At 48.0% G+C, this 12,168-nt stretch overlaps 1 protein-coding gene across 2 annotated transcripts in view; it reads left to right on the top strand.

Annotated features, from left to right (window-relative positions):
* The window catches only part of LOC142579757 (vesicular glutamate transporter 1-like), a 231,426-nt gene that overhangs the window by 177,911 nt on the left and 41,347 nt on the right, over positions 1-12,168 (top strand). For both annotated transcript variants that reach the window (XM_075690304.1, XM_075690303.1), the window contains exons 4-8: positions 2,577-2,695; positions 3,840-3,954; positions 7,776-7,863; positions 8,602-8,688; positions 11,446-11,582. In XM_075690304.1, the coding sequence (XP_075546419.1) occupies positions 2,577-2,695; positions 3,840-3,954; positions 7,776-7,863; positions 8,602-8,688; positions 11,446-11,582 (546 nt within the window). The remainder of the gene's footprint in view (positions 1-2,576; positions 2,696-3,839; positions 3,955-7,775; positions 7,864-8,601; positions 8,689-11,445; positions 11,583-12,168) is intronic.

Raw genomic sequence — 12,168 nt, 5'->3', positions numbered from 1 at the left:
GCATGACGAGAGTCGAAAGTTGAAGTTAGAATGGCGCCGATGGAACAACTATGATGGCATTACGATGACAGTACGCGAACAAATGCAAACAACGATTGTATGACAACAGCACAATGACGAAGATGGCATGGCAACGGCATGAGGACAACGGGGATGACGAGCGTATGATGACAACGGCGTGAGAACGATTGTATCATGAAGCCTGTAGGGCGAACATAGCACGACCCCAACGCACGAAGACGACCGTCTGACAATAGATGCATAACGCTGACGACGACTCAGTGAGGACAATGACATGACAGTGATGGTACAATCACAATTAAATGACTGACAACAGCATGGTGGTTACGATAGAATGACGAAAAAGTATTGACGTTGATGCAACGAAAATGCCGGTATGACGACGACCGCATGACGACGACTGTGTGATGGCGATCGCATGACGAGAGTCGGATGACGAAGTTAGAATAACGACGATTGAACGACCGCGGCGGCATCCCGACGACGGTATGACAACGTATGCATGGCTATCACTGTATAACGACTACTGCATCCATCACAAAGCCTGTGTGACAACAATGGCGTGACAACGACGACATGAAGATAGTCGGATGACGAAGCTGGAGTGAAGACGGTGCAACGACCACGACGGCATCATGACGCCACTGTGAACCCCCCCCCCTCCCCCTACGGCGTGCCTCATAATCAGATCGCGGTTTCGGTGCGTAAAATCTCAGAATTTATTTTTCAATTTAAACGCGATTGCGCTCAGCGGCCAAAAGCTGCACGCGGCGGGAGCGTTTCTATTGCAGTTCCGACTTCATTTCTTTTTCATGGCTCCTCCCTTTTCGGTTAACACGGGTCGCAGCGTAAGCGTGCTCCCGACCTGCGCGCGGTGTGCGGACCACGACCGGGTGGAACGAATTCTCCCGCGGCGCTTGCCGCGAAGGGCGGCGGAGGGGTTTTCCCTGGCAATTCGTCACGCCGAGGATTCGCGGCCGGATTAACCGGGATTAAGGGACAATCTCGAGTCCCCGTAAGGGAGCCAAGTCAGGATTACGGGTCGCCGCGACCCGCCCTCCTCAGGCCCGGCGCCTATTTCGCACCTCATTTTGTCCTCCTTGCCGCTCGCTTTTTCTTTCTTTCTTTCTTTCTTTCTTTCTTTCTTTCTTTCTTTCTTTCTTTCTTGTTTCGCTCGGCATTTCGTTTATTCGCTCAACGCCGTGTCGTTCCACGGCTTAGACGCAGGGCTCGAGAGAAAAAGATTTGCGAGGCGAAGGTGTGTGTGTGGGTTGCCTGTTCCTATCGAAGGTTACGGAAACTCCGACACAGGGTCGGGCAGTGAACGCAATCACAAGTAAATTAGGGAGCCTTCGGTGTGCGTCTCGACTGAATGCTTGATTGACTCAATAATTGATTGAATTATTGATTGCTTAGCTATTTGTTTGTATGACTGAGCAAACAATTGTTTATTGTTTGTTCGTTCGATTGCTGCGCGTTTATTAAATGTTTCATTGACGGATAAATGATAGATTGGCTTGTTGGCTGACTTACTGAGCGATTCCTCATTGTTTCTTTTTATTACTGGGTGCTTAATGTATTTATTGAGTATGGGATGATTATTTGCTACATGTTTAGTTATTTGATTGATTTATTATCGTCTGTTTGTTTGAGTGGTTGATTTTTTTCATCTCAAAGTAAGACCTGCGTTTTAAGAGACACTCCATGGAATGCAGAATTGCGGAGGAAGTTCACTCGTTTAACACTGGTTTCTGCTGATCCTTTCCTCATAGCAGCAATAAACAATAAATAACGTAACATTAGAAGATGCGGCGCACGTTCGCAGAAGAAGCACGGAGACAGCAAAGAAGAGCGAACAAGGATCTGGTGTAGTTCGAGGTGTGCAGGCGTATATATAGCAGATCGGTATACGCTGCGAGAACAGTCTACAATACGCTGAGGCTCAAAGAGCCGAAACGGCACTTGAGGTTGCGGCATGACCCGTAAAGCACAGCTACACAGATGAGTATGACATAAAAATGAGATAATATGCGCATACGTGTATACAGACTGTGATAACGGGCTTCTGCTATACAAACACTACACGTGAGGATGATCCCCACATGATATAATGCGCGCATGCAGGTATAAAAGCTGAAAATGGGCTTTATACAAGGCTTTTCACTGCCACGCACAGTACTTTCACGTTCTCCTAAACATAATTTAACCTGAGTTTTGGCACTCCACATCACATGGCTATCTTTAGGACACACGGATGACACATATCTGTACTTCCCCTGCGCTCAGACACGTTCCTGAGTGTGGTTCGCTGCTCACGTCGTTTTCTTGCATTTGCGTTCATTTTCTTTTCCGCCAAGAGTAGCGTAACCGACCGGACGCTATTCTAGTTGGCATCCCAACGTTTCTTTCTCATTCTCTCTCTCTCCCTTACCTTGCGCTATCTCCCGCGATGATCATTCAATAAAACGGTACCGATGCTTAAAAACGATGCTTCCTTCTCGCTCCTATCACGGGCACTGCTCTTAATCTCTCGCTCGCCCTTTATCGATCTGCAGAAAGCCGAGTTCGACTGGTCCCCAGAGACCATCGGCGTGATCGACTCGTCTTTCTTCTGGGGCTACCTCATCACACAGGTGCCCGGAGGATTCCTCGCAGCCAAATACCCCGCAAACAGGTAAGACTTACTTGTTTGTTCTTTTTCAGTCGGTCGGTCGGTCGGTCGGTCGGTCGGTCGGTCGGTCGGTTAGTTAGTTAGTTAGTTAGTTAGTTAGTTAGTTAGTTAGTTAGTTAGTTAGTTAGTTAGTTAGCTAGTTAGTTAGTTAGTTAGTTAGTTAGTTAGTTAGTCAGTCAGTCAGTCAGTCAGTTAGTTAGTTAGTTAGTTAGTTAGTTAGTTAGTTAGTTAGTTAGTTAGTTAGTTAGTTAGTTAGTTAGTTAGTTAGTTAGTTAGTTAGTTAGTTAGTTAGTTAGTTAGTTAGTTAGTTAGTTAGTTAGTTAGTTAGTTAGTTAGTTAGTTGAAATTGAAGCAGGCTCATTCTTAGCCACCGTTAACGGTGAATACGAATGTCCGTGTAACTCCGGCGGACTGTGGTTGGGGTTAACCTTGGTTAAGTGAGCAGTAGCCGTTAAGTTTAACCGCTGTTAAGGGCACTCTTGTAAGAAGTGTATAAAACAAGGGCATTAGAAATGTGTGAAGAAGGCGTGAAGCGTCCTTGCGGGATACAGAATATCCTTCCGGTAATACACGGTCTTGAATAAAAGTATGAGGGAGGCATCTCCCACGTTGCGTTATGGAGGCACTATATAGTACTCACACGTTCAGGTACCACAGAGAAGCCCTAGCAAAGCTCATATCATTCGTTACAGTATATTCTGTATAAGTACTGCCAACCACTATTACATTTGTCTTGCATAAAAGAAAATATCAGTAAGAACTCATTCGAGAGTTGGCGAGAGTTGGCGGAGTTGCAGATAGACTCGGCTACATTTTACTGCAGAAGCAACTGACAGATAATTATACGCTCGGACCAATTCTTCCCACAGCAACTGGATACGCAAGCAGCTGATCACCGAAACATATTTCTATGGCTTCTATTAAGGCACGCTTGAAGGTGCTACCCATCTATGTGATATAAGTGCTCTAATAAATTACAGCGTTCTGGGGGCGTTGTTGTTCAATCAATGGGCTTTACCAGAGTCGGACGAGTGCAAATGTACTTGCCATGAGGAGTGAACATCGTCTGACGAAATAAACTTTCACGGCGTCCCCCCCCCCCCCCCCCCGTCCTGATGTTCCTTTCTTTTGTTTTCCTACTTCGCAGGGTTTTTGGCACCGCAATAGCAGTGTCAGCGTTCCTCAACATGCTCATTCCTGGAGCGGCCAAAATTGGCTTCACGATGGTCATGATGGTCCGCATTCTCCAGGGTCTCGTTGAGGTGAGTCAACCACCACAATGTCAGTCGAGCCCGGCGTCTCAGTAGAAAATTGATTCCCTATTGAGAAACTTTAGCCGAATACAAGTTGCTTTTTGGGAACGTAGGGAGGTGAGTGAGGAGCTAATCATATTCGACAACACTCGCAGCAAAAACACTTACACCAAAGGAAGAGAGTGATTTCCTAACGCTTCCAGAAAGTTCAACGCTTTTCAAAGGCGGCTATAATATTTACGCTTCGTTACTGAATGCTCGTATCGATGCGCATGTGATTGACAACAATCGCTTTTGGCCAGTCAAAGAACTTCTTATGAATCGCGTAAATATCGCATCAGAAATCAATTGTCGGCTCCTCACTATCTGGATGATAAGAAACAGATGCTACCTAAACCAAATGATAATTCTTGCAGCTACAAAACCGATGAAATGCTAATCGTAGAAAACCTAGCAAGAAGGCTAAAATATTAAATAATTGTCCGCGGGAGCTGCAGAGATAAGGATGAAAAGTCGATTACCGCCGGTATAAAAACCCACATCTCAGCCACTATCCGACCCGAGCCCCGCACACGCTGACAAGGCAGCGTTTCACTGAAGCATCTCGGGTGTCACAAATGAATGGCATCAGGCGCCCCTTACCCACCCGTTTTATCCAAATATTTTTTGTTCTATACGGGTCCTTCTCGACTGCGATAACCCCCCACTCGTCAAAGGTTGGATGAAAGCCGCGGTCTGAGCGATGCGCAAGCAGACAACTGCTGAGAGAACACATTCCGTATTATGCGCTTGTCGTTCTAAATGTGGTCATACATGAACGGGCCGACAGGCGGAAGCCGTTGACGGTGCCCCGTGAAATTCCATATAGAGAGGTTACTTCTTGTAGAAAAGTGAAAGAAACTAAATATTCTTGTGTACCCCCTTCCCCCTTCCTCGCATTGCTGAGGAGAAAAACAAATTTCGTACAACTTGAGAAAATTCTTCTCGTCATTTTAAAGGCATATACGAACTTACGGAGAAGCGGTTGCCGTCCTTTTAATTTCTTTTTTTTTTAATTAGACAGGCTAGTCATGGTGTCCCCCGCCGCCACAAGTAGCAGAAACAAATAGTAGAATTTATCCATGCAAATCTACGGTAAAAGAGAGTCTTACCGCTACAGCAATTCACGCTATAACACATAGTAGATATATGAAAGAAGGTAAATTTGTAAGCCTGTTTGTTCCTCCTTGGGAAAACCAATATAAGAGAGAAAACGCTGACAACATTGCATCAGTTGTAGTGATGCAACGACACGCTAGATGATGGTCCTTACTTGTTCTCTCACTTATAGCGCACTGCATGCACTGCGCGGTGGTTGCGACAGGGCCTATGTACTTCGTACATTACAACGCAATCTTCTTGTTGGCCTCCACCAAGCGCAGCGCTGATTCAATCGCAGCAGCCTTATCCGCGTAGTCGAAACAAGCGGGATGGAGCGTGCGATTACGCATGAGGCAAGGCTACCGCCAGATGTACAATAGGGAAATGTTCGCGCCGCGCCCGCGTGATGGATGCACTTACGAGAATATGGTCATCCCACTCGCGCATTCGCACTTCCTGTTGTGTCTTTGTCGATACGCCTTTGTGGATAACTTATGGAAAGCGAGACGAGTTGAAACACTGCGGTCATTACAAACGCTATCGTTTCTTCGACGAAAAAGAAAGGAAAAAGAAAAGCGCCGCATCGTGGTCTCTCGGAGTCTTGTCCATCTGCGAAGCTATCTTCAGAAGCACTGCGTTGTCGACGCTCGCAGATGCAATTACTCACGAGCCGAGAGGGGCCCGTGGCATTTCCAGGCCGCAGCACAGCACCTCGCGAGGCGCTTCGAGCGAAGCGACTACGCCAGTTCCGCGCAGTCCGGCGAAAGTCGCGGGTTACGTTTGCAGATCAGGATCGAGGGAACTAGAGGAAGGACTTGCCCATCGTGGCCCCGCTAATCCCTCTGTGCTCCGCTCTCGATGAACGGAAGGAACTCGGAAGGATTAAGGACGCTCGACACGTGAGCGAGCCTTTCTCCTTTCTCCGAGCGCTGCATGGAGCCGGCTCTCTCTCCTGACTGGCCGACACGACCGGTAACTATTCGCCGCAGTGCACCGAATTGGCTGAGAGCGAGTTGTGTACGTATACACGCTCCCGCGAGAGAGCGTGGCAGCTGGCTGTTCGGTGCGATGCAATCATATCGCCCCCGCGAGCAACGTCGTCGCGTGTTCCCCCGTGACCGTCTCGCACGCTGCCGCACGATATAAATGCCCGTGGCAATCAGCGTAGACGCTGCCGCCGGTCGCGCGATGGCCTCCCCGCATACTTCCACCCACCCTCCCAACTTCCGCTGCCTTACTTCCGTTTTCCTTCTACCTCCTCCTCCTCCTCCTCCTGTTCCTCATCCTGCGCTCGACCGACCAAGCGTCTATCTTCTTCCCCGTGGAGGCGCACGAACGTGTATGTACGCCCGATCGCATCAGGGAAAATGGTTGTTTCCGGACGACGAATACGCGAACGAACAACACGAAGGAGGAGGCCGCGGCGACGCCAGACTGCGGCGGCACCGTGGCGTATCCATAGATGTTTGCGTAATCGCGCAAATAAGCGCAGCGCGACTCGCTTTTCGGTCGACCCGCCGTCATTCATCGAATGCCCACGGGTCGCCCGGCGAGAAAGATCGGTTCCAGGCGACGTTGCTGTCCGCGCGGCGTTCGCAGTGGACTCGAACGCGTGTCATTTGCTGCTTCGATTGCAAAACTGTTGCTGCGGTGCGTATGAGCCCAGAGGCCTCACTCTCGATCGATGGCTTTCGGGGCTATAATTTTCGGAGGACATCTCGTTTGTTACAAGCCAGCCGACGCGGGTGGGATGGAAGGAGAGACGTACCTGATTTCGCGCTGTGTACGCGTAGCGCAACAGTGCGCACCCACGGGAAGTCCATGCCTACACTGGGAAGCCACGATGAATGTTCACAGAAACGTAGAAATACTTCTAAAAGCAATCTGTACAGGATGCTGCCACCGAAGTCCCATGTCAGACGATGTCCGTTTGTAAAGAATTTATTTCCATGTCTTGTGCGTTTTAGCGCTAGTGCATCTCACAGCGACGACGATTCGTTGGTGCATGCGTTCTTACGAAGCGATTCTTTCGTACCAGAGACTCCCAGTGGATCCAGAGTTAACTTTGGTCGTGGTATAGTGCTCGTGCGCTCACATCAAATGCAATATTTCAAACAACCAGGAATACGTATTACCAGTATGCCGTAACCTAAGACAGGAACAACCGCGGCGCTGCTGCACTCTAGTGGCGATGTTTTCACGCATAACGCGTTAAGAGAGTATTTGTGTTGCACCACTGTTTTCGTCGAAATAATAAAGAAATAAGTCGGAAATACCTTCACGGAGAACGTGGGTGGCACAGTTATAAAGATGATGGCAACACATTTACGTTAAGTTAAAACTTCATATCGTAGTCGCAAGCTAAAACGGAGCGAACGTGCAAGCACACTATCCCACATGAAAATCCCCAGCGGCGCGACTTATCTAGTCACGGTAATAAAAAAAACGGACTTGTTTTCATTGGAGTCTAATTTCATTCATAATTGGTTATGGTGCCACTTCAATTAAGAACAGTGATGAAAATAGATTCCCCATAGTATAGAAGTGAAATGTAATCGTTTTGTCATTCGAGGCCGAATATCGACGTCCGTTCCGTCCCGGCTCGCCCACAAGGCCCGAAGGCTATGTAGCGAACCTCCTCGCTTGGTAGCGCGCGCTGTGCCTCATCGTGTCGCGTCGTGGCTGTGCAGGGCGTGACGTACCCGGCGTGCCACGGCATCTGGAGACATTGGGCGCCGCCCCTGGAGAGGAGTCGTCTGGCGACGCTAGCCTTCTGCGGTGAGCACGTGGCAGGGCTGAACGTGTTCTTTTCTCTTTTTTTATAAGTTCGTTCTCTTTTCTGTTTTTCTTTCTATTATTTTCTCTGCCTATACACTCGAAATTATGGTCCGAAAGTGGACCGAAGACTACGTGAAGGGCAAGTGTATGCTTTGATGGAGCTTAATATGTTCTTGCTTTGGAAGTTTGCGTCTAAAACAAAACGAAAAGAAAAATAACGGAGTGACACCGAAAAGATGCCCTACGATATATGTTCATACAACGTTTATTGATTGATTGATTGATTGATTGATTGATTGATTGATTGATTGATTGATTGATTGATTGATTGATTGATTGATTGATTGATTGATTGATTGATTGATTGATTGATTGATTGACGTCTATGAAGAACATGCAGCTAACTTGATTAAAAATCCGCAGAAATCCTTTCTGGTGTATCAGAGATTAGGCAGAGAGGAGCAATGTATTCACGAAACAAGAAAGAAAGAAAGAAAGAAAGAAAGAAAGAAAAAAAGAAAGAAAGATCTCGTGGTGTGGCGAAAGCACAGTGTGTATAGGACTGATAATTTAGCTAGGCTAAATATCACACCTCACCAAGCCGAGTCGGGGCTTAAAATATGCTCTGCACTTTTTATTTGAATTTTCGAGACGTAACGGACGCTGTTGTGGTAGCGACGAAGCCTGCCTTCCGAGTTAAAATTTTATCTCTGCCATTTTACCTTCTCCTCTCTGCAGGCTCGTACGCCGGTGCCGTCGTCGGTATGCCCCTTTCGGGCATCCTAACCGACTACGTAGGATGGCAGGCCTGCTTCTATTTCTACGGTACGTATGCGAAGAGGCAACGGCGTGGGTGGTGGGCACGTGAGACGCGTTACTTCTGCAGGTTTTGTTTTCTTTTTTGTATTTTAGAGCGAAGCTTCCTTCGCCTACTTCCCCGGAGTTTGACGTGTCAGGGGTCTCGCCGAGTAAATCGGAGCGATCCCGGAAGCAGTGTAATCAAAACTGGGCCGATCTCGGAAGTAGTGCAATCAAAGGCTTCGGTGAGCCTATCCTGATATTGCTACAGCATTGAAACCACTCACGCGTAGCATGTGGGCCTATAGCTTCTTTGTCTCTTTCTCCGGGTCTGGTGTCGATGTTTCGCCTACTAGATGTAGCGGGGTCTCTGCAACGATGCTGCGGTGCAAAGAGGAAAAGCACGAAACAAACAGCTGTGATGTCGGCATGGAGGAGTTTGGAGAGGAATCATTTGGGTAGTGGTGCTGGTCCATACGTCACAAGTGGAGTTCATAGAGTTCATCGCAACACTGAAGGACATTTTCGAACTTCTCGAGTGGGGGCTGCAATTGATCGTATATCTGCAAGGGGCGAACGCCTTATACGTCGAGTTTGCATACAGCCTCCGGTAATTGAAATTCTAAGCTAGCCGCTAAATCAACATCGTCTCGGTGTGGAGAGTGTGATACATGGATGCTATTTATTTATTTATTTATTTATTTATTTATTTATTTATTTATTTATTTATTTATTCCTCAAATGCCCCTGGAGAGGGGTTTTACATGAGGGCTATCGAGAAGGTTCGCGACCACTGATTACCGCAGTGGCATGCGTACAATACTTTTTCCCATCATTTTCCTTCTTGTTTCACGACATGGTAACTGCTGCAACTCATGTCGATGGTTCTCAACAAGCACGTTTAGCTGCAGCAAAGACGGATCTAGTGTACCTTCCAGAGATTAGGGAGGGGTGTCAAATAGCATGCAGACAACCAATGGTGGTGGAAAAGAAGGGGGGGGGGGGGTGAGGGCAGAGGGGTAATGAATTCTCGCTGCGCGCTCAATACTGCCAGCCGGGACGCCTTGGGGGTGGGGGATAAGAGCCCACCTTATGGAAGCGTCAGTGAACTAGTGAACTAGTGAGCAGGCGTACTTTAAATTACCTGATACACAATACGGTGCAATGCGATGCTTCGCTATATCCACACGGGTTGCCTCTTCGCAATCAGGTCATATTTAGGCCGCAGTTATAGTGCAGCCATCGGGTAGTCTAAAATTAAAACGTTCCGAAAACTCGTCGGAAATGCGCTCCATGCTGTTGAGGCTTCATTGAAAGGTAACTACCTAGCCTTCGCTATTGATGAACTTTTATCGTAATGCGCGGCGTATAGTTTTCTTATTTATTATTATTTGAGTAACGCGCATGGTGTAGCAAAGCGTCCATCCCATAGTCACGCAGAACCGGTAAGTCACTGCTTGCACCGAGCATGCATTAGCTCTCCACCAAGAGTGCAGATAAAGGGGGCGTGGTTGGGAAGAGCGCATGGGTGTGGGGCTTCGCGTAGCGTGTTTTCTTTTTTTTTTTTTTTCCTTGCGTGAAAGAAAATCGAGTCGTGCAGTTTTCTCACGCTGCACCACTTGACCGTGAAATTAAGTCCAATAATTTCTTAAATGTAGTGCCGTTGAGCGGTAATGTTACGGGCGGTGAAGAAACGAAGTGACCAGGGCATGACTTCACGCCCGTATTTCCGCTGAACCATGCTATATGATGCACCAACCGGTCCAACATTCTACGCTTCTGAATTTCTGAAATAACACGGAAAAAAAGGGCAGAAAACTCGTCGCCATCATCATCATCATCATGGCCGTCATCATCAGTCCGCTTCATTTTCACTGCAGAATTACCCTGTCTTGCGCTAGCTGACTCCTTCGTCTGACTGCAAATTTCCCAATTTCCTTAAACAATTAACCTATTCCTAATTTCCTTAAACAGCCTGATGCTCTGCCGCCCTGCAACGCAGTTCTTCCCCTTTGGCACCCATTCCGTAGCTCTCACACACCACCGGTCTTTCCCTCTACGCATTGCACGACCAGCCCTGCTCCGTTTCTTCGCGTTGATATCAACTAGCATATCAACAACACCCACTAGGTCTCTAATCCATAGCTCCATGTTCCCGTGTCTTGGCCTTACGCTTCGTTCCACTGATCGTTGCGCGGTACTTGAAGTCTTTTCAAGCCTATTCGATATCCTCCAAGTTTCTGTCCTCACTCGTAGACTGCAGTGAACGTCATTGGATTGGTGGACGCATCAAATTGGCGCACGTTTCTCCCGTAAATACACGCGTGCGAGCAGCCTCTCCGCGGTAGCACGGTCGTCGTACTCACCTAATGTGTGGCACAAACCCTTCGCGCGCGCAAGCGTGATGTTTGAATGACATTTAAAAAAAAATTAAATTAATTTCTGTAGTTTTACGTGCCAAAACCACGATCTGATGTATGAACCACGATGATGTATGATGATGTATATGATATATGATCAGATCTGATGAACCAGGTACAGGCACGCCGTAGTGGGGGACTCCGGATTAAATTAGACAGCCCGGGTTTCTTAAACGTGCACCCAATGCACTGTACGCGGGCATTTTTCTTTTTTTTTTCGTTTCACCTTCATCGACATGCGGCAGCCGCAGCCGGGATTTGGTCCCGCGACCTCGTCGCTTAGCCGCGCGACGCAAAAAAGCCACTGAGCAACCACGGCGGGTTTGAATGACGTAGTAACATGCACACCTCAAAATATTCGCAGGCGTGTTCGGCGCCATCTGGTACGTCTTCTGGCTGTGGCTCTCGTTCGAGAAGCCCAGCAGGCATCCGACCATCACCCAGGCGGAGCTCATCTACATCGAGAACAGCCTCGGGCAGGTCAATCAGAATGCGCCCACGGTGAGTTTCCGTTTGTCCGTGCGTCACGTCTTAATGGCGCGCGCTCAAGTCCGTCTGCGCATGCGCTGTCTGCATCCTGCTAGCGCACGGACCTTGCGCCAGTCTCGGCGCATACGCCGCATGATGGCGTCTCACGACGGTGACGAATCCGGACACGTAGCCGGGTGGTGCACGGGTTGGCGACGCAGTGGCAGCAAACAGACCACGGCTTCCGAGACTTTGCAGATCGTTCTTTGCGGTGTCTAATCTCGGAAGCCTTGAAAGGAACCAAGTGTCTGTACTTGTGGAAGCGGCAAAACGCCATTATGTTTATGCGTTACATTCTCCCAACCGCTATGATCACTAATTGCAAAAAAAAACAAAAAAACGAAAAAAAAAGCTATTCATGTTTTTGTTTACGCGTCCCTCTTCTATGCGCGGGGACGAAATAATCCGCGCATCACCATTATTTACCATCACTGATGCATCTTTGCTACTTCCGTTCAACAAAAATCTGGCTAATTGTGCTTGTCAGCGACAGTGGTTGCATCGGAAGGGTTCTGTTGGAATATAAAATACTTCTTTACTGACCACTCTGGGCTGTTGC

The sequence above is a fragment of the Dermacentor variabilis genome, chromosome 4 (genome assembly GCF_050947875.1).
Source record: "Dermacentor variabilis isolate Ectoservices chromosome 4, ASM5094787v1, whole genome shotgun sequence".
Classification (NCBI taxonomy): Eukaryota; Metazoa; Arthropoda; class Arachnida; order Ixodida; family Ixodidae; genus Dermacentor; species Dermacentor variabilis.
This window is presented reverse-complemented; position numbering and strand designations above follow the sequence as displayed.